This window comes from Cibotium barometz, chromosome 45 (assembly GCF_041138505.1).
Source record: "Cibotium barometz isolate CiBa-2024 chromosome 45, ASM4113850v1, whole genome shotgun sequence".
Taxonomy (NCBI): Eukaryota; Viridiplantae; Streptophyta; class Polypodiopsida; order Cyatheales; family Cibotiaceae; genus Cibotium; species Cibotium barometz.
In genome coordinates this window covers 510,570-533,976 of record NC_141090.1, presented here as the reverse complement: position 1 = coordinate 533,976, position 23,407 = coordinate 510,570, and the positions used below count along the sequence as shown (strand labels likewise).

Here is a 23,407-nt window from a genome sequence, read left to right as displayed (position 1 = left end):
ATTGTATTAGTCTCTCCCTTCTAAGGAGGACCTTTCTTCCATTGTGAATGAAATTAAAGTGTGCCGGCGTGTCTTGCAAGGATTCTTTGACAATATCCTTCCTTAGCTATTGTAAATTGCATCTCTCGTATATAAACAATTGTCACCAGTGTTGAAGCTTCATCAATCACTTCAATGTCTATGACTTTTTTGTCCATTGCAGTTGCGGCTTCCTGATCCATTGGTACCAAGCCTCTATTAATGTAATAGGACCTACTATATTAGAAGGACAAGATAAAAGTTTGAGTTACAATCATGTACTTCACAACTACTGTCTCTAGTGCAATGTTACAATGGATATCATCAAAAAATTTACTCAGCCATCCCTCATCAAGAATTCTTACTAAGAGGAATGTGTCCAAATCTTTGCAAACAAGCATGGTTCTTGCTATCTTCACTTGAAATAAGCTAAAAAGTTCCACGAACATAGTAATTGGTAGGTAAACAATAATTTTTACTACACGAGTTGGAATGCTCCCTCGTAGAGAGCGTTGCACATCCTTGAAGAGCTTGCTCTTTGTTGACTCCATTACTGAAGGGTATGGGATAGGCCAATCCATGTAGTTCTACTTAGCTTGCAAAGGTAGCTCTTCCAAGCAGCCAAACGATTGTGTTTCTTGTTTAGCAGATGGTAGAAATGATCATAGAAAAAGATTACTGCATCTACAAGGCTTTTGTTGCTCCTTCCCTCATACTGTAGCCGACCAATGTGTACGCGAACCACATTCATAATTCCAATGATGCACTAAACTGGCTCCCACTCCTCATATGATGAGGGGTACACATCTGCAACCATAGACGTGGACAGTTTACACAGTTCATTAGACCATTATGAGAAAATGAAAGATTGGCAAGCGATAGATTAACTTACAGTTTAGTCTATGCGAGGGTAATTTTATGTCATTTGGATTCTCAAGCACAAGCTCATTATGCATATATATATACTGCACTAGGACTTCCTTGATGGTTGTCCTTCTAGCCTCTATCTTGAAGTCTTTCACTCTTCCTTTCCATGACGCCCTAAATGTATTCTTGTTGCTTGTGTTTCTTCTCTTCCTTGACTGCATAAGGACCCATGTGCCCTTGGTGATTAGCTCTTCAATCCATTGATTTTACGTATTGAGAGAGCTGGATACAAGTATAGCAAACACTAATGATCTTGGTCTCCTTGTCCTAGGAATTGAATCATCTATGATGCCATTAGTGGGACAAAATTGGGATGATATAAAATGAGATTTGCTACCCATCTTTTCAAGAAGAAATGGAGTATAAAAGGCTGAAGCTTCAGAAAATGGAGTGCAGCAAAAGGTAGAGGAAATGAAAAGAGCATGAGATATTGTTTAAGCCCAAGAGGAAGTTTGAGAGGGAGGGAATTTTCCCTCCTTTGCAAAGATGTGTATTTAATACATGGATTCTAATAGAAGTTTCCCTCCCTACAAAAGTGTAGGTGTGTTTAATGCATTCGGGTGTGAAAAGTAACAATCAAGTGTAAGTAGAGTACATTTTTGGATTTAGAAAAAAGAAAACCTATTTTTCAACGTAACATTGCCTTCTTCCTGATTGGATGCACTCCTTTTTCTCTCTCTACTAATAAAAGGCCCTATGAATGACCTCCAAAATGTCCTAATGGTTGTTGGGAAGGCCCTGGTTGAGACATGACAAGGTGAAGCAAGACTCGAGCAAGAACAGAATCACCATCAGAAAGGGCAGCGAAAAGTACATGATCATCTTTCTGATGCAAGGAGATCAGTGGAACCTACTCAGAGGCCAGTCCATGCTGAAACATTCAACATTTCAGAAGGCTTTGATGATGATGATGAGAACAGAATACTCCGTAAACACTCGGATTTGGTACCCTTATATACATATTGAAGTAATACTCCGTAAACACTCGGAGAACAGAAGGCTTTGATGATGATGAAGAGAACAGAATACTCCATAAACACTCGGATTTGGTACCCTTATATACATGTTGAATGTGGGTGAAGTAATAAGGCATTATGCGGAAGCAAAGGGTGAAAATGCAGAAGTAGCAAACAATCAAATGAAGAGAAAAGAAGCAGATTCTGAAAAGATAGAGGACTAAAACTGAGAAAAACCTTGCAGGAAAAAGCCTCGAAAGAAATCAAATGGACCCAGAATCTAGAGCAAGAAGAAGAGATCCAGGAAATCTGAGATTGGGTGCAAGAGCAAAAGAAGAACCAAGAAAACAATGCTGCTAAAGTTAGCCCAGACAAACTACATGAGGTAAATCTTGGGGATGGAAAAGAAGAAAAGCATGTGAAGATCAGCCTCGAGCTAAAAGAAGATGCAAAGATACAAGGCTGAAGTTAAATCCGCCGGCCAAACATGCTTTTGCAGGAAAATCCAAAACATTGTTAGGACACATTGTGTCAGCCCAAGGATTGGCTATAGATCCAGCTAAGGCGGAGGAAAATCCAAAACATTGTTAGGACACATTGTGTCAGCCCAAGGATTGGCTATAGATCTGGCTAAGGCGGAGGCCATATCCAAAATGTTTTCTCCCCAGAACATTAAGCAACTTGAAAGATTCCTTAGCAAGGTGAAGTAGCAGGTGAGATTTTTGAAATATCTAGCACATGTAGCTTTCCCATTATATGCACTCACTAAGAAGGATGCAAAGTATGAATGGAGTCCGGAGTGTCAAAAGGCATTCCATTAGCTGAAGTGCATGGTGTCATCTGCACCAATGATGATCAACGCGAAATGGAATTTAATGTTCCATGTTTATATAGATGCTTATGACAAAGCAGTGATGAGCAGTGCAGTGATGCAGGAAAAGCAAAAAGGTTATATGCAGCCTATCCATTATGCCAGCAAAGCCCTCGCAAGGGCAGAAAGGAACTATAGCACAACAGAACGTGAAGCCCTTTCAATGATCTACGCTATGAACAAGTTCCGACATTATCTCTTAGGAAACAAATTTGTTTTCCATGTGGATCATCAAGCCCTCATTTACCTAGTGAACAAGGCTTTTATGGTGGGAAAAATGGCAAGATGCTTCTACTTCAAGAATTTGAATTCACGATTCAACACACACCCAGAAAAGAAAATGCAATAGTGGGCTTTTTGTCTCGACTAGATTTCAAAGAACCTGCCTTGGAGGGTTTAGAAGATCAACTCTCAGATACCAACTTATTCACAATAGTAGCAGCAGCTGAAGAGAAGAAAACTAGTATTATGACATGATGCAATTTTTGGAAGATGGGACTTTACACCGCTGACAGGGAAAAGAGAATTTCCCTAAGAAGCAAAAATTTCACCATGGGCAGCTCTACAAAAGAGGCATAGACCAGATCCTACGCAGATGTGTCTTGGAGATAATGACCAGGCAAGTGGTGTTAAGAGAATATCATCGGAGGACACATGGGTGGAGAAATAATAGCTCAAAAAAATTTGCAAGCAGGCCTATGGTGGCCAATTGTCATGAGGGATACCAATAGTGAGGCAAAGCAGTGCATCATACACTAGGATTGCCAATGGATGGTGCAATGGACACAAATTTGAAGTCAAGGATAGAAGAAGAAATTCCTAAGACTGGAAACATGCATCAGGTGTGAAGGACATGGCGGATGAAACCAGGCAGGAACAATTCACATTTTCTTGCAGAATGTCATGTTTATGGACAAGATGGAGGATTTGTCCAATAAAAACTACAGACTGCTCAAAGTAGTAGAAGCAGAGAAAAAATAAACTGGGCCGCCATTTACAAAGAAAATCTAGCAAAGAGGGCAACCACGTGGGGTAAGGAGAAACGACCCATAGTAGTACATGTGCACCTACAAGTAATTGCTTAGGCTGCCAGGTCGGCGGATCGCTAGGGACACGAGATGTCCATTTCAGACACCAACATAAGGAAGTCGGAGGATCTTCGAAAGCTACAAAGGTAACTTTCAGTTCGTTTGAGGATGACATAGATGATGAGGAGGAATGGCAGAAGATTTTCCAGAAAGCTATCAAGAAGAGAAAGCAAAGGATAGATGAAGAGATGCTGCCTAACCCAAAAGAGGTCAAGAAATAGAAGGCAGAAGAAGAAAGAAAAAGGGAGCTAGAGGAGAAACAGAAGTAGTAAGGTGCTGTGGAAGCTGAAAGGAAGAAGAAACTTGAAGAAGAAGAAAAGAGAAGGAAGGAGGAAGAAGAGAAGAAGAGGAAAGAAGGAGAACAACACAAAAAGAGAGAAGAATCTCAAAAGGGGAAATTACCCACAAGAGAAAAAGTGGTCATACCAACAGAATTGTGGCCTTGGGTGGCGGCCCTGGCACAGAAAGTGCAGGAAGGGCCAAGCCACAGCTTCAAGCTACCCGGAGAGTTGGAGGTGGAACTTCCCATCCAACAACTGCATACAAACAGAGAGCTGATGTCTGTGGCCCAGAAAATCCTCTCACAAGCTCTCACTTCTATGGAGGAGCAGTATGAGAAGAAGGCCCGGAGTACAATTAATAACATGTGCACCTTGAATCATAAATAGCATGGAATGCTAGTAAACACCATGGGTAAAGCCAAAGACTTAGAAAGCAAAACTCAGATGATGGCACAGCAAAATGAGGAGATGCAAAAGAAGATAGCAATGGTTGAAAGGGCCCTAGTACAGCAAAAGGAGCTGCTGAGTGAGAGAAAGATCAGAGCCCTCGTCAGCAAGAGGCACCTGCTCCAAGCTCAGGTGGAAGGGCTGTGTGCAGAATTAGTTGAAACAAGGAAGCCAGCAAAGGTCTGGGCCGACACCATCCAAGGACTGAAGCATGAAGTGATGGACAACACAATAGCGTTTGTAGTCACCCAATCAAAAAGCCCAAGCCCTAGAAAACCAAGAAGAAGAAGAAGTTATGTGCCTACCATTAGATGCTAAAGCAACAGTGATAAAAACAAGGCTAGACTTAGCAAGGTGTGGGATCAAGGCTTGAAGGTGCTGCAAGCCCTAATAGAGATTTATGAACAAATGTCTTGCAAGCCAACAGGTCATCCATGACCTAGATAAAGATGAAGATGCAGATAGGGAGCCACAACAACATCCACAGCAGCAACAACAAAAGCAGCCAGGAGTCCCCCAAAATAAGCACTTCCGAAAAGGGAAATCGAGTGGAAAGTGAAGACCATAATCTGGCACAAGCATTGAAGGCCATTACTTGGAAAGAAGAACACTTGGAAAAGGAGGCAAAGAAGTTAGCTGAAAGAAATAAGGTGTTGCAGAAGGAGTTGCAGGACACCACACCCTCCAGTGAATATGCATATATATTGAGAGAAGCTCTCCAAGATAGAGACAAGGGCAAAGAGCAGGCAGAGGACTATAAACAAAGGCTAGAAAGGAGCACCAAATTTGAAATAGACACATCAAAGAATTGAACGCACTGGAGCTGGAAACGCAGCACTGCATGGAAAATGAGAATCAGCTCCGAAATGAAGGGCTCGAAGATTGGGAAAGTTACAAAACTACCCTCCAGATGCAAATAGAGGAAGCAAAGCAAGTGGTAAAAAGGGTACATCAGACCCTGAAGACAAGGCTACAATGAAAATTAGAGCTAAGGGAGGCAAAGGAAGAAGTGGCTAGACTCCAAGCAGAGCTTGCAAAAGTGAAGACCGATGTAGAGCTAGCCACAGAAAGCACGACAATGCTGTCACCCCCCAGTACCTAGAAAGGAGCGCGAAGAGCTATTGGTTGAGGTCTGAAAGTAACATGACGCCAACCAAGCCCAAGAAAATGAGCACCTAAAACATCGATTGGTCACAACAGCTCACCATCTCTGTGGGCCAGCCTGGACAATACATTCTTTAACACTTCACATGTGTGTTCTCTGAGCTGTTGAGAGCTAACAAAGAGATACCACCATATTTTCAAAATGCAGATAAAGTAAGGTCCATTCTTACTCTAGGAAACCTCTTTCTCCAGAACACCCATGGTCACCTAGAATGCAACCACCTACAAGTATCAATGTTTGGAAGTGGGGCACCGGAGACCCGAAAACGAAAAAGGTACAAGGCTCACCTTTATATGATCCAGCAAAATATGAAGAAGTTATACAGGTTGAATAGAGGCCCATACCAATGGCAGAAAAGAAAATTCTAAGGTAGACTCCACTAAGATCGATGGTAAAAGTTTTTTATCAGAAGACACCACAGACTGACAATAAGGGTCTGGGGTGCTTAGAAGAACAGGTAGAAAAATTAAAGAGGATGTAGAAGCATGCCACCTACGCAGATGATGTGTACATCCCGGACCATACTCCCCCAGAAATGTTTATAAGATTCAAAGAGAAATTTGTCAGGGAAACTGGTTCAGGAGCAGAAGCTCAAGCACCAGGCATGCCAAGTGTTGCGCCCAGCAGCTCAATGGTGGCAAAAAGCGTAGGCAACCCACTCCCCCCCACGTTGTGAGCACCACCTCGGTATTGCACGTGTGGAGGTGGCGAACTGTAACTACCAGAGAGCCATTGTCAAGAACAAGAAGTCTCAATGTAAAAGGGCAACTGGTCACTGTAGATAGTGACGAAGGGATGATATGGTGTTAGACAGGAATAGAGATAGATACTCAGATAGAAGGAATACATGAAGGGTGCAGTCATTGTATGCTCTCAACTGATAGCTGACAGTTGTGTCATGAAGCTTGTTATAGTAATAATAATCAAGAAATGATAGTCTATGTTGGGCAATTGCTCTGTATCAGTCTGCAATACTACTGGAATATAACTAAGAGCAATCTTGCCATTTCATTATTGTTCTGTATTGCTCTCTACACTATGTGGTTTAAGTCTGTAGTGTCTCTGTTTTACTGAACATGCTTTCTATGTGTGAGAAAGTGAGTAAGATAGTTAGTGGAGAAATGCGGAGTGTGAACTGAGAGAGTGAGAGTGAAGGTTTGCTCAGTAGAGAGAGGTGTCCTGTGTGTCCCCGTGGCCATTTGAGAGTTGGTGTTTGTACCCAGAAACTCTGGTGGGTGACTGCATTTCTCCCACGGCATTGCCTGACTGGTTTGTCACCACAGACTACTGTCTTGCCATTCTGCTAAAAGGAAAATCAACGAGAAACAATTAGCTAATAAGTAATGTCGGAATTTCTTCACAGCATAAATCATTGCTAACCCTTCACGCTCAGTGGTGGTGGTATAATTTATTTGAGCCTCATCCAATTGTTGTGGCTGGCAAAACTTATAGGATAGTCAAGTTTATGTTCACCTAGTTGAGCTAGAACGCATCCATTGTGGGGCGAAGTTAGAAGCAGCAATATACACATGGAAGATAACGTCACAGTTTGGCACTCGTAAAAATAAGAGAAATGCTAGCCAAAGCTTGCTTTAATGCATCATAGGCTTGTTGGCATTCTTCTATTCACTCAAATATGATGAGAAGCTTATACAAGGGACGTGCAATCTCGGCATAGAAGAGGATAAATTGCTTGTAGTAGTCTACATGTCCCATAAACCGTTGGACTCCCTTGTAGTTTATTGGTGGCGATAATTCCTAGATAATTTTGATTTTACTCTCATCTATGGAAATCCTATTTTGGGACACTATGTCCTAAGATGACTTCATGTTTAATTGAGATTTGGTATTTGAACGGGTTTAGAGATAGCGATAAAGTCTTCATCGTTCAAATACCTTTCATATAAGTAGGATAAATGCTCCTTCCATGATGAATGAACACATAAACTATCTACAAAAGTTTCAAGAAATGTCCTTAAAAAATCTTTAAAGGCATTGTTCATAAGCCGTTGGAATATGGCTGGTGCATTTGTCAAGCCAAATAGCATAACTCTATAAACGTAAACTCCAAGTTTTGTAACAAAAGTAGTTTTAGCTTGATTCTCCAGAGCAATGAAAAATTAGTTATCCCCGTTAATAACCATCTAAGAAGTTGTATACTTCCTTGCTAGCTACTCGTTCGAGTACATGTTCTGAATATGGCAAGAGATAATGTTCTCGTCTTGTTACTGCATTGACCTTCTTGAGATCGACACATACTTACAATTTCCCATTATTTTCAAGCACAACCACAATGGGTGACACCCAATCCAAATGTTCAATCGCATAGATGAATCCACATTTGATGAGCTTGTTTATCTCTTCTTTAACAATCTGAGCATACTTTGGGTTCATTGGATAAGATCGCTAATGGACAGGTTTAGCATTTGGTACCATGGGAATTGTGTGCTACATAACCTCAACAGGTACTCCCTTTATATCATGGTAAGTCCATGCAAAGCAATCCTGATATTCCTTGAGGAGGTCAATGAGTTCAGCTTCCCGACTCGAAGTGAGGTCTTTTAATATAAAGATTGGCTTAGGGTCTTCCCCAATTTTAGCCAAATCTACTTCCTTTACTTCATTTGGACCATCATAGACTCCTTTTGCCTCACTTGTAAGTTTTTGTGTAGCATTATCAAGCACTAACTTACGGTTCCTAATTGTAAAAGACTTATAGTGCTCTGGGAGAACAAGACATAAGCTAGGTGTTGGCTCCTGATATGTACCAAATGATGGTCATTAAGCAAGAGGGTGTTAATCCAAATGCAAAAGAAGAAGCGAAAAAGATGCAAGTATTGCTTCTTCAACAATGCAAGAGTAATATCAAGAGGTTACAAGAAAGGATGAAGCACTATGTAGATAAGCATAGAAGGCCATTGGAGTTCAAGAAAGAGAATTATGTGTTCTTAGGACTCCCTAAATCAAGATATAGCTCTCTCAAGGGCAACACTAACACCAAGTTGGCTCATTGCTATTATGGTCCATACAAAGTTTTGAGGCGAGTTGGAGAGGTTATATACCAACTATTGCTTCCACCAACTACCAAGATACATGATATATTCCATGTGTTACATTTGAAGACTTATGTTGGAGCAAAGGTACAATTTTTTTATGGCTTACCACCAATGGATAAAGAAAGGGTTGAATATGTGTCGAAGAGAATAGTGGACAAGCAAGAAAGAGTGCTTCGCAATCGTACTATGGTTTAATATTTGATCAAATAGCATGGATTACCTTTTGAACAAGCTTCTTAGCAGCCCAATTCTATGGTAGAATGATTTGAAGAGCTTTTGAGTGAATATCATGAGTGATATTGATGCCAAACGGAAGCTATTTGTTTGCTTGAAATTACTGTTATGACAACTTTGGAGGCCCCATAAGTGGAAGATTTCAGTTCTCATGCAAGAAATCTTTCACAAGACTCACATATGGATATGGAAAATCATTTGAAACTTGATTTGAGAGCCCGTCATGCAGTTTCTAATAAGTGGAAGACATTATACTCTCATGGACAAATTTTGAGCCATGCACATTATTTTGAGAACAAAACCAATGGAAGGGGATGGTTTGTAACGTGGTTACTTTCGATTTGTATATACTTATATGGACGAAAGACCATGGTACATGAATGATGGGTGTGGATATAGGGCCAAGGATCAAGGCAACAAGGATGGGCTTCAACATAATGTGCAAGTATAAAAAACAACTATAAGCCATCATCAAGATTACTCATTTCTTGCTTCATGCAAGCTTCACTCGTGTCCTACAAGATTGCACATGTGTGTACTCCATGCTAATGAGTGCAGTTTTCTTTTATTTGAAGATTCCCAATGCTAGGTGAACAACATGAATAAGATACAATGATCATGCTCTGGTCAGTCCTAGAGTGTGCGTTTGTACAATGACTCACCTGAACTTTGAGTACTGCTATCTATGGAGCGGTGTCTAATGCTATGCCATAAGTGGTAGGTGACCATGGCTTTATGGCTAGTAAAATTTACCAAATGCACATGTGGCCAACCGCACCCGCTATCAAGTACATGCCCTTTTGGCCAAACGCACACACAAGCAACCGAGATGGCTACAAAGTAATGCCAGAACTTAGAAATAGCTAAAGCTTACATCCAAGGTTATTCAGATGGTTTGGCTCATAAACTCTCCTTGGCAAAAAGGACCTTTGGAGAACTTTGGTTTAAGTTGTAAACTCGAGAATCAGACTCAGCATGCTCCACAAAAAAAAACATATTTGGGATCTGGATATTACTCATATAAACAAGATTGTGCCAAACTGTATAACAAATTTCCGGTTCAAAGATTCTATGCTTTTAGGCATCTTTACAGGATCCCTTTCCCCAGATCCTAATGGTGTGTACCAAACTAGCACTTCTAAAGGACTCCATCGTCATGGTATCAGAATGCTACAAAGTCTGCAAGGTGGTCACAAGTAGTGCATACATGATACAAGAGATTGATAATTTTAGGGGTGGGTCTCCTCCCCTTTCTCAAAGCAAAAACCAGAGTCAATCGGCACAGACCATAAACTGGGGAGAAAAGAATCAAAGAATAAGAAACCAGATATGATGATTACAAAAACCTGTTCATTTTACCAACCATTCAGGATGGTGTTGTGTACTGTGGCTGTTCAGAGGACCTCTTTCAATGAGCATATGCATATTGTAGCTTCTTTCATCGCTGCTTTGCATCGTAAGATTTCAAACATCCCCCATTTTGAAAGGGGAACAATAGCCGGAGCTGTTGTGCACAAAAGGATGGTTTGCTTTGACAGTCGTGCGTTCACCTTTCATGGTCGTATCAACACATGAGATTCTTGTAAAACCTCTCCACTTGACACCCGTGGAAGGTGTGGCACAAAGCCCCTGCCCCCGAACACAGGGCGCATGTATGAATCATCGAATCTCCGCCAAACATGGTGCACTGTAGAAGAAGATGGAGTTCTCAACAGCATTTGAAGACTGCTCCTAGTCCCCACATTATTAGGCTGATCTAATTCACCATCCTCAAGAAGAGGGACTTGGAACTCTGAGCTAAAACTGGCATCTTTGGGAGTAGTTGGTTCGGAATTGTCACCACTTGACCTGAGATGCGGTGGGGAACGCAACCACTGCAACAGTGGCTTTGTCAGCAGTCCAAAAACCTGCACAGCCATAATAATACAGCAAGAACAAAAAGGGTTGTGAACAGTTTCTCTAATATACTTTTTTTCTTTCAATCGATGGGAAGAGGAATATGATATAAGATGGGAAGAGGAAAACCTTAGTATATGCTAGAAGAAGCACCTATTTAACTTACCACTGTACTAAAGAGGACAACGATTATGGTACTGGTGATCATTGTTGCATTGATTGAGCTTATGGCTGAGAACTGCAAGAAAGAAAAGACAAACGCATTCTTACTAAACAATATACTGATTTAACTAATTGTAGAGTGTCTACTCTGAGAGCTGTTCAATATTGAAAATTTTGAAGGGGCTTACTTTATTGTAGGCCAAGGCCATGGAAACAGCCCCCCTCATAAGGCCAGCCCACCAGATAATCACCTGTGCAAATGGGTATATTTTTATCTTATTTGGAGTTGACTTTCCCCAAAAACTGCTATACACTAACACAAGCTCCAACAGGACTCTTAAGTGCCCCAAATTTTAGCACCATTAGTAAAAGTTCAGAGCGATTTGGTTCAGTGATTATCAGTGAGGCTGAAATACCTACACAAGATGAAGTTACCTGCTTGCGAGCACTAATCTTGGTACCAGGAGCTCGCCGAACCAAGTTTGACAAGGCAGATAATGGGAATACAAACGCTGCTCTGCCAATAAGAACTACCAAAATCAAAGTTGCAGAGAGTCCAGCTGAAGTTGCAGCACTGTATGGACCACATTAATTGAAGTTAGTATAATAGTCAGAAATTGTGTCACTCGTGTTTTTCTCACATGTTGCTCTTATAAGGTAGACCGAGTTCACTTTTTTTTCCCAAAAAAGAGATCCTATTAGTAGTGTAACACCCCCCCCCCCCAAGGCAACACTGACGGCCTCAAATACCGGAATATGCCACTGTCGCCACAAGCAAGAATGGGACCCAGACTTCAAATTCCTAGGAAGGCTGCGCACCACTGCTCTCTCTGAGTCATCCTGCAGGTGTTTCCCAACCTCCCTGTAGGATGTGAATGATGTCTATCTCTGCCGGAGGGGTGGCCATCCCTCCATGGTCTGACTGCAGCACACCTGCCAACAAATGTACCACAGTGCTATGCTGCTGGCAATCCCACCTCAGGCCCGTGGTGTCCAAGGGACTATTAGACCTCAGCAGAGGCAATGGCGTATGCACTCTTATGAGTGTGTGTAAGTGACCTTATCATGTCACTTCACTTGTACTTCACTAATTCTCATCAATCTACATTGAGTGTTGTGCTTCCATCTATTTCTCCTTGCTGCTGCATCTATGACAAATGTGTGTGTTGCTACTTTGATCTCCACTCCAACAACGTCCTCCCCCCGAAGTCTGGCTATGGTTGTTGGATCCCAAAAGGTGAAGATGTTTTCCAAGATGTTGCGGTCTCAGATGAAGCCACTGTGAGTAGCATGGATCAAATTAGGGAGGGAGGGCTGAAGATGCAAGCTGATCGCCTTGGCCAGGATCTTGTATGCCGTCCCTAAGAGGGTGATGGGTCTCCAATGTCGGACGATCCCCACCCTCCTTTGGGATTAGGCATATCAAACCCTCGGTCGGGTGCTTGGAAAGTAAGCATGTGTGCATAACCTCATTGAAAGCAGCCCGAAAGCCTCCTCCCATGGAGTCCCAAAGGTGAAGGAAGAGGGAAATCCGCCTCTTTGAGGGGAATCCAAGTCAGCAGGGAGCAAAGCATTGCAAAAGGTCTAGGCTACCGTCCGAACCTCATGAGGCTCTAATGCAATAGATTTGTCTGGCCGGCAAAGAGCTCGTATCCCCTCTCGCCTAAAGTGGGGTCCCAAGGAGGCAAAAAACTCACGGGAGACCCTGTCCCCTGCCTGGGTCCAGAAGGATGTCCATGTGTGGTATCAGTACTCAATCCATTGTTCCTCCAGGCTCTCTAGCAAAGTATATGCTGCCTACATTTGGGCGTGAACCCAGGGGATCTATGGGTTCTAATCCTGAAGACGTTGAAGAGAGGCTAAGCTGCATAAAAGGCTTCTCTCCTGCTCTCTGAATGCCCTGAGTCTCTCTTGGGCGGAGGTCTGAAGGAAGGAGCTAATCTCTAGTAGTGCAGTATCCAGATCGATCGCTGCCTGTCCAAGAGCGAAGGTCTGAGAGGTCCAAATCTCCTCAATCCGGGTGGAGCCTGGAGCAAACGGTCCAAAATCCTCACTGAGTGTTGGTTGTCATGCCATCATCTCATTGGCTCTGCGGAGTTTCTTGGATTCCACATTCACTAGGGAAGAGATTGAGCAGACACTCCACACCCTTCTGTTGTCCAGGGCTATGGCAAATGCAGGTGGAGGACAGCCATAGTGATAATGAGAAAGAAAGAAAGAAAGATATATTAACGTCTGCAAAAGGCCAAAATTGGCCTATGAGACAAACAAGTAGTACAATGATGTTCCTCCAGTCATCAAGAGGAAAATGTGAAGTGAGAATAAAATGTACAAGTATGACAACACGACCATAGGGGACTCAATGGTGGTGTACAAACGAGAGGGTGTGGATGGAGTACTAGGGCTACTAATGCATCTCTATATGCTGAAGGGGTGATACAAGTATGATATGTTATCTACTCCTAACTCCATCCAGTCCCATAGTCTGGGTACAATATGTCATACATCCGATCTGAGGATGCCGTAAATGTCTGGAACATGCGTCCTGGATCAGAGCGAAAATGTGCCAGCTGCTCCTAGACCTCCTGCTGGTGTCGAGACCGGATGGCCGTGATCTCTCTGTGGTGTAGCCGTGGTGTCTAGTAGCCGGCTAGTCTGGGTCGTCGCCTAGCTCGAATCTCCTCCGCTCGCTGAGATGTCACTCCCAATGTGTGTGGCTAGGCTACTGGTGCCAATCTCTGGAAGAAGTCAATCAACTGGGACTGTCTTCCTCCGCTATGATGTGCGGGTGTCTGAAGTAAGATCTCCCTGTGTCTCTGTAGTGCTAGTAGTAGTCTGCCTAGCTGTCTCTGGTCCGCCGATCTCTCCCAGATCTGTCTAAGTGATGTGGTCCCTCTAAAAACCTTAAGATAGCATGCCCTGATTTCCTGCAAAGCACCACACTGGCAAACAAAATGCTCCTCTGTCTCTACCCTCGTCTGGCATAATCTGCAAATGCGCTCTGCTCGAGGGATGCGTGCTTCTCTCCCAGTCTCGATCTCTAGTTGGTGTGATGAGACCCTCAGTCGCCCAATGGCTACTCTGGCTCCATGTGATAAGTGGACCACAAAGTATCATGGTCGTTGGATGAAGCCGTCTGTGGAGGTGCTCAAGAAGTGGTCTTTGTAGAGCATCTTCGTCGGGAGTGGCTGACTGGGAGATAGCCAAAGTATCAAAGTATCATGGTCGTTGGATGAAGCCGTCTTTGGAGGTGCTCAAGAAGTGGTCTTTGTAGTAGAGCATCTTCGTCGGGAGTGGCTGACTGGGAGAGAGCCAAGTCTCCTGTATGTGGCCCTGCCAAATGTCATGTCTCATGACTCTGTTCCTCTCTGTCTGAGAGAGGCGTCTGTGTGGTGCAGCTAGGTCATACTGAAAGGGTGGTAATCTGTCAATATCAATCCTGTGTGATGATATCCACTGTACCACCTGGGAGTACCATGACCAGGTATGTCCCTCCTCAGCAAGCTGTCTCGATGCCTCAAAAGCAGCCCGAGATACCCGATTTAGTGGGAGCTCCCGCATCCTGTGTATAAAAGATATAGTCTGGAACATGGCCTCTACTAACATAGGTGGTACAGCAAACTTCGCTCGAAGGATATCATGTGGTACTGAAGGTTTGCTGCGGATCATCCATGAGAGCATCAAAATCTGAGGGTGCTCTATCTGTGTCCATGAGGATGTAGCCAAACCTGGTGCCCATATTGCTGCTGCATACGTCAATGCTGGAGTAACTAGTGTATCAAATAGCCACCCCTTAGTACGGGGCTTCTGAAGTGTGCCTGGTGACACTGGCGTTCCAAAATTGCTAGTGCTGCGTACCCTCGTGTCACTCTGTCTCTGGCTGCCTGTGCCATAGAGAATCTCCCTGATGAGCTGGTAAATGTGACCCCAAGGTATACATATGAGCCCACCACCTCTACCTGTCCCCGGGCTAGTGTAAGGATAGTCTGGCATCTGACTGCTGCTGATGTATGAAAGACCATAACCTTGGTTTTCCCAAGGTTCACTGTGAGTCCTCGCTCCGCACAGAAAGTATCCAGGGCCTGTAGATGCCTTTGTAGCCCTGTCCGAGTATCCGACACAAGAATGATATCATCAGCATATAATAGAATGTGTACAGTCGTACCTGAGATGTCAATTCCAAAGCCTCCTCCGTGTATGATGTAGTCTGCTACCTCGTCGATGTATAAGCCAAAGAGTGTCGGGGAGAGAGGGCAGCCCTGCTTCACACCAATGGTGCTGGCAATCATATCTGATAGTCCCCCTTGAAGGGAGAGAGAGAGGGTTTCATGTGGGAGACACACACAGAGAAGAAGGGAGAGAGTGAGAGAGACATGTGGGGATAAGTCAACTCAAAGTATGAGTGTGTGACTCCCCTATCACACATGTATATTTGCTCTAGTACACATAGTGCACTTAGTACATTAAAAGTACTAAGTGTACTATGTACTATAAAACTTATGGGCTTGTACACACTATAAGGGTGGGCATAATGCCTTTACCCCAACAACCTCCCACTTAAAGGTAAAGTGCCCTTAAATGAAGGAAAAGAAAAAACAGCATTTACATGATAATGTACAAGGCCATATCAAGGCTGAAACTGGCCTCATCCAATGCCCATCAAGTGTCTGCAATGAGCAAACCGCTCTGGAGGCAAACTCTTTGTCAACAGATCAGCCGGGTTGTCATCCGTATGAATCTTGACAAGCTGAATCAGCTTGTTCTCTATCACCTCTCTGATGAAGTGATACTTCACATCCACATGCTTCGTCTTTGCATGAAAGATAGGGTTCTTTGCAAACTGGATGGCACTCTGACTGTCACAATGCACAATGGAATATCCCCTGTATAACCCAAATCAACCACTAACCGAGATAGCCATAATGCCTCCTTGCAAGCCTCTGTGGCTGCAATATACTCGGTCTCTGTAGTAGATAAGGCAGTGCACTTCTGCATCCTGGATATCCATGACACAGCACCTCCTGTGAATGTAAACACATAACCGGTAGTAGACTTCCAGTTATCTGGATGACCGGCATAATCCGAATCCGTGTAACCATGCACTAATGCATCCTGTTTGCCAAAGCAGATGCACATATCCTGTGTGCCCTTCAGGTATCTCATGACACCTTTCACTGCTTCCCAATGCTTCTTGCCAGGTTTGGCCATGTATCTAGTAACCACTCCCACTGCAAATGCAATGTCCGGCCTGGTAGCAACCATGGCATACATGAGACTACCACAAGCTGAAGCATACGGAATCTTGGCCATATCAGCCCTGTCACTATCCGACTGTGGGCTGTCCATAGCACTGAGTTTCACATATGGAGGCAAAGGAGTACTAGTCTTCTTCCCCCCTTCCATATTGAATCTCTGTAAAACTTTGCCAATGTATTCCTTCTGAGACAAATACAACACATGCTGATTTCTGTCCCGAAGTATCCGCATACCCAAAATGTGATTTGCATCACCCAAATCCTTCATATCAAAGGTCTGATGCAGCCTCTTCTTCAAGGCATCCATCTCTTTACGAGATTTCCCGGCAATCAACATATCATCAACATACAAGATGAGGATCAATAGACTGCCATCCAAAGCTTTCTTGGTGTATAAGCAGTGATCTATGTCACTCCTCCTGAAATCTTGGGATTTCATGAATGTATCAAATTTATGATACCATTCCCTTGGTGCCTGTTTGAGCCCATAAAGACTCTTTTTCAGCTTGCATACAAGCTTCTCCTTTCCATTCACTGCATAACCCTCTGGCTGTTGCATATATATCTCCTCATGGAGATCACCGTGAAGAAAAGCAGTCTTCACATCCATCTGAATCAAATCCAGATCATCATGAGCAACCAAAGCTAATACAGCTCTAAGTGTGGTCATTTTGACCACTGGAGAGAAGATCTCATCAAAGTCCACACCATATTCCTGAAGCCCTTAGCCACTAACCTGGCTTTGCATCAGGTGCAACTTTGTATCTTGGCTTTGCATCAGGTGCAACCCACTTGCATGGCAAAACCTTCTTGCCTGTAGGCAAATGCACCAACTTCCATGTTCCATTTTTGTGCAGAGAATCCATCTCTGACTTCATAGCACGCTCCCAAAGAGCCTTGTCTGCCCTCTGTAAAGCCTCCTTATAACAAGAGGGCTCCCCACAGTCAGTGAGCATCAAGTAGTCAACCCTTGGAACAAACCTGTCAAGGGGTCTGGAGGGTCTTGTGGACCTCCGTACCCAATGATCATCATTTGCAGGTTGCTGTCCAGCCTGCATATCACCTTTTGGTGGCTCCTGTTCCATGCCATAAGGTTGAAAGATCATGCCCGGTATCTCCTCTAACTGTGGGATATCCATAGGGATATCTTCTGCCATCTCTGGCTGTCCATTTGGACCATTTTCAGCACCATTTAAGGGCTGGTTTTGTTGCTGTAATGGCTGATTTACAGCCCTTGGTTGTTGTTCATGATGTCCATCATCATCAAAGATGATTCTGCCAGGCTCCTGTTGCCTTGCAGGCTCCTTATACATGCACGTTTCATCAAAAATGACATCATTGCTGCATATAATCTTTCTATTCACTAGATCCCAAAGTCTATACCCCATTTCACCTCTGTCACCATATCCTAGGAATATGCATTTGTGAGACTTAGGATCAAGTTTGGTGCGTATTTCCCTACGTATGTGCACGTACGCAACGCAACCAAACACTCTCAAGTGCTTGTAGGACGGAGGCTTCCCTGTCCATACTTCCTCTGGCACTTTCCCACCAAGCCTCGTGTTAGGTGACCTGTTTATAAGATGAACGGCTGTCATAACAACTTCAGCCCAAAAACCATGAGGTAATGCAACATGTGACAACATAGAACGGACCTTCTCCTGAATGGTCCTGTTCATCCTCTCTGTTGTCCCGTTTTGTGGAGGATCATAAGGAGTAGAGAGCTCCCTCTTGATGCCTTTAGCATCACAAAAGTCCTGAAACTATTTGAACATATACTCTCCACCATTGTCGGAACGCAAAGCCTTCAGAGTTTTGCCAGTTTGATTCGCAACAAACTTCTCAAACACTGAGAATGTATCACTCTTCAAACGAAGAGGATAAACCCACACCTTGCGTGTGGCATCATCAATAAAAGACACAAAATATTTTGCCCCTCCCAAAGAAAGCTGAGGCATCTCACATACATCTGTATGCACAAGCTCTAACTGAGCATCTTTCTGTCCAAGAGCTTTCTTGTGGGGACACTGGAAAAGGGATCGGCTTACACGGGATGAAGGGACAGTGGATTCCTACATGGGCAAACTTTGGTTATACTACTTCAGCTTACTCCTTTGCAAATCTGGGAGAAGGCAGATGGGGGTGCTCTCATGTGAGGCCTCCACTCTAGGCGGTCTCTCTAGTGCAAAGTCGTCTAGCCATGCCTACTACGACCTCCCACCACTAGAGTTGTTTTTGGGGGCATGACCACATGAAGTGCCCCATCTCTAGCAGCACACAAAGCCCTGGCAGGTAGCCCAGAGAACACCAACCATTGGAGAAAATGGAACCCATCCAAACAAGGAATCGAGAAGTCTAGAGAGAGGTTCTCCCGTGAGTGGATGACCAGTTAGAGGGACGAGAGTCCTACCACACGTGCCATGGCAACTACCGTCATCTAGGGGGTCTTTATCACCTATCCAAGAGGTCGCCCCAATCACTGGAGAAAGCCTTTGAAGGGCCAGGGAAGCAATATTGGGGGCCTCCCGCAAATGTCAAATGAAGAAAGTGCTGCTAGCAATCGTCAAGCACCAAGAATAACAAGGGAGAAAGAAAGGGCAGAGAGGGAGGCCAGGCATAAGAAGAGGACTGAGGGCTTGGGAGGAGGTGCCCACCCACTGCAAAAGCAGAGAAAACAGGGCTAACAGGTGGGCAAAAAACAGGCGGACACCTCTTTAGTGTTGCTACTAAAGGAAAACGATCTCATACGGTAGCCTTGGACCTCGAGAAAAACTTCAAGGATTTGCCACAGATTTTTGCATCAACCACAACGCTTACCTTACATCTGTCCTCCTCCATTTGTCTTTGTCCAGAGCATCCATACCAACATAGAGAAATATAAAGGTCTCAGCAATGAAAGACAGTGTTGCAAATGTATGCCTGCAATCAGACAAAGCACTCGGCTTGAAAATACTCTAAACAAAGTTGGCTACTCAACAACCACACATACTTTGCTGAACAAATACTCTAATCATGAATCATTGCCAATTTTGTGTCTCCCTCACCTGGTAGTTATTTTTGAGTTCTCAGTCACATTGTGCCAAGTATAGTGAGACATGACAATGCCACAGAAAAAGACAGTAAGGATCCCACTTAGGTAAAGCAGCTGCATACAAAAAACCAATATAAGGTTAGCAACGAACATTTTGCAGACAAAACAATCACTTCCACATAGATGGAATTTCAAGTATCAGCGCCATGCTCGACAGTTCACCTCTGCAAGCATGTAAGAAAAGTAAGCCAATAGGATCATAATGGCAATTTCTCGATCAGTTGAATGCCTGCAACCACATGGATGGAAAATGCCTAGTCAAAAATAAGCCAATAAAAAAACAGTACCACATGGCATACGAATACTTTATTTTTCCAAGAAAAGACGCTTCATCAAACAAAAGAAATCATCCATGTAGTGCAGACTACAACCCTCTAGAGAGTCTAAACAAGTACAAGAACCCTCATGTGACATCTAAAAACCATAAGATGAGAGGGAGCTCCCTCGGTTGGCCCCTCCTGGAGAGAGGCTACAACTGTGTAGGGAGCCAACCCCCCACCACCCTACCCCCCCCACCCCCCCTTCCCCTGGGGCCCCGTGCCAGAGTGAAGAAGGGGATTGGTCTCCACATGCGCAAGAAGGCTACACAATGCTGCTGCATCAGATCCAAGTTGCATGTGAAGCGCTCCCATCGCCAAATGTGCTAAGCATCAATGCTGTTGAGCTCCCACCTTTGACTAACGCCGACCTTTGGAATCCACAGGAAACCAGTACCAAGGAAGCAGAGACGGATGAGATCCGGAGGTGTGTGAGCTGAAGGGACATATGCCATCCTCCTCATAAAGTAGAGTTGTTCCACCTTCATGGCCCATGCAGTAACTCCCCATGTGACAAAGCAAAGAGTACTGGGTTCAGATGTGAACAGCCAGAGAATCCGTCACCAAACCTGTTGTGCCTTTGAGCAGTCCCAAAGGTGATGTCATTGTGTCTCCATTGGGGCAACGTGGTGATGGCATAAAGCTGGCTGGCCCACAACGTCCAGCCACACTCCCACAGCAAGATTGTTGTGTGCAAGCAGCCAAAGAAAGAGGGTAATCTTCCAAGGCCAAAAGCTGTCCAGAGCTAGTGCCAATAGTCCATCAGTAAATCGAGGGACCGCCGACCCTAGGTCAGCTAGCTGGCAGCGTGCTCTGGGATACCATCCCTCTCCTATAATAGAATGTGGCGTTCCAATTTGGCCGAATACTAGATGAAGAGGATGGTAGGAGCCACCAGATGCATGGTAGAGTCACGCCAGCACCACCCATTGGATGTCATATGCATCAAATCTAAGAGTGCCACATAGACATGGATCTCAGTATCAGCCAAATAGAGTGAAATTTGGGTAGTTTTGACAGCCCAATAGGACCCACAGCTGCCCAGGACATGGCCCAATGGTTGGGACACAAGTTGGGCACAATACAAACATGTTTTATGAAGTTTTTAATAGTGTTTTTGGACCTGTTAAGTGCTAGCCGACCTGAAAAACGACCAGCATTTAGCCAACTAAGAACCCTATATAAAGGGGTTTCAACCCTCATTTGGGCATCCCTGAAGTGTTGGCAAGAACCCCCCGCATAAAGGCAGCTCTAGGCAAGAACGCAAGCATCTGGACAGCACAACTTAGACTTCTACCGTCTGTCTCGATAGACTGCCCCAACCCAGAATAGAGTCGTTACGCTGCAAAGGACAAGTAACAAGCTCAAGACCAAGCAAGATATCTTTTGTATGCACAGTACGTTGACATGCATGAATTGGACCTAAGTCTAGATCATAGTAACATGAAACGTTTCGTCCGTTTCGTTGTTTCATTGTTTCGAAGGTGTCGTTTCGTCTGTTTTGGACAAAACGCAAAGGTTTCGAAATGACACTTCTTATATACACATATCAAATTTATAACATAGCCAACAGAAAGATGAAGATGCATGTTTTGGAACTGGTGGGTATGAAATTCATGATTTTGGGAGTAGGGTTTTGGTATTTTCAAAATTTGGGCAAGAAAAGGAGAGAAAGAGAGGAGGAAAGAAACAAGTTGGAAGGGAAGAGGAAGGTGAGAAGAAAAGGAGAGAAAGTTGGAAGACATGAAAAGGAGAGAAAGAGGAGGGGTGGACCGTGGAGGAGAAGAAAGAAAGAGGAAAAGGGAAGAGGAAGAGGAGGCATGGAGGAGAAGGAGTGAAGGAGCGAAAAGGAGGAGTGGACAAGGAGAAGAGGCAGAGCAACAAGTTGCGGCCGAGAAGAAGTGTTGGATGCGTCAAGTGGCAAATGGGCAGCAAACAAGGACAGAAATGACGATACAAATCGCATTTGCAAAAAAAACCTCCCGCCTGTTTTTTTGACCTCACTTTACATTTGGGCAAAACACCGTTTCGATGGGCAGGTTTCGTTTTGTTTCGAAACATTTTGTGCTGTTTCGAGAGGGCAAAACGGGTTTTTATGTTACTATGGTCTAGATCCAAGAACCATTGTAATATGAGCATGTTTTGGCAGTAAACAGTAGATTAGGGTTTAATCTCTTGTCTTATGTGTGTTTGCTAGAACTGTAAGATTAGCATTAATCAAGAATACACTTCCGAAACACATGTAACAGTGCTGTCAGAGCATAGGTCAGCCTAGGGAAATCCTTGAATTTTTGCATGCTGAATTAGGGTTTGCATGTCAAAAATTAGGGTTTCCTTGTTTTGCATTAGTTCAGCCCTTGCAACGGTGTCTTCAGTCCCAATTTCAATGTGCAAAGTTCAAAACCGACTTAGGGTTCACATTTTTGCACTTTCAACCCATTTATGCATGTACCATAGGTTGCATGTAGTCTAGGACTTGCAAAATTCTTAGGCCAAGTCTAACCTTTTTTAGGAAAAAGATCCTTCTAGCAATTACTGAGAAAACAACAAAAATGGCTAAGTACAAATCCATCCCCGAAGGGAAATGTGAGTCAAGTTGAACAAAGGGGAGGGTGCACTTCTCCTCCAGCTGGCCGCTCTAGGAGGAAAAAGCTATCTCATACAAGGGGGGAGGGGGAAATAACCACACAGGGAGTATGTAATGCCAAGTGGGCTCACCACCTCCCGACACTTCCTCATGCGGTCTAAGCCGCCCTGGAGCTGCCCCCACTGACCTCAAAGGGTATGAATGATATCGACCCAGATGCTCCGGATAGACTCCGCTGGTGGGGTGAGAATGCCTTCAATGGCTTCATTGCATCGAGCTCTCCATATATGCCACTCCGGAGGGATGGAAGACTTGATGTCGAGGCTAAGTCGGTCTCTGGCCTGGATCCCCATAAGGCCTCTCTCTTGAGCCTCTAGGGTGTTGAAATTTGAGCATAATGATGAGCTATGGTGGATCAAACACTAGAATCAACATCATTAACAAAGTGATTAGCAAATAATTAAGACGTAATTAGTGGGTAATTAATAAATAGATTAATGTAGGCATGGATACTCAAAAACCAGCAAATTCTCATTAGGGCAATGCCTCAATTTATAGAGTTTACATCAAGCATCAAATCCCATTGATTTCTCCATGATTCACTCCCAGAATATCTCCACCTCTTGCTTGATTCTCTCCACCTCTTCTCTTTTCCCTGAATATCTCCCAGAATAACTCCACACTTCCCAGAATATCTCCACACTTCCTAAATTCTCTCATGCTACCCTTTATTCTCTCCCAGTAGATTCTTGTCACCTTTTCGCAGGTTCTTTCACATTTACTCATCTTCTTTTACAGCCTCTAACCAAGGACTTGTTCCCGCACACACCCTATTCACTTGTATTTTCAACACCTCCCCTCAAGTGAATACTCCTAGTACACCTAGACCCTATACCAAGTTTGCCTCCCCTTACTTGATAGTCCGCGACCAGTGTCTACTCCTCCCCTCAAGTTATCTCAGCACACCTAGACCCTGTATCAAGTTTCTTTCTTACTTGACAGTCCGCGACCAGTGCCTCAAGTCCCTAAACTCCATAGTCCTTGACACTCTCTCTC

At 43.9% G+C, this 23,407-nt stretch overlaps 1 protein-coding gene across 1 annotated transcript in view; it reads right to left on the bottom strand.

Annotated features, from left to right (window-relative positions):
* Nucleotides 1-10,064: 10,064 nt before the first annotated feature.
* LOC147612294 (sodium/hydrogen exchanger 1-like) overlaps nt 10,065-23,407 on the bottom strand; it is a 29,146-nt gene continuing 15,803 nt past the window's right edge. Inside the window, exons 8-14 of the mRNA XM_086782878.1 lie at nt 19,610-19,676; nt 19,401-19,501; nt 19,174-19,275; nt 11,537-11,675; nt 11,290-11,352; nt 11,106-11,177; nt 10,065-10,950 (exon numbers count right to left, since the gene is read on the bottom strand). Of these exons, the coding sequence (XP_086639004.1) occupies nt 10,597-10,950; nt 11,106-11,177; nt 11,290-11,352; nt 11,537-11,675; nt 19,174-19,275; nt 19,401-19,501; nt 19,610-19,676 (898 nt within the window). The 3' untranslated portion in view covers nt 10,065-10,596. The remainder of the gene's footprint in view (nt 10,951-11,105; nt 11,178-11,289; nt 11,353-11,536; nt 11,676-19,173; nt 19,276-19,400; nt 19,502-19,609; nt 19,677-23,407) is intronic.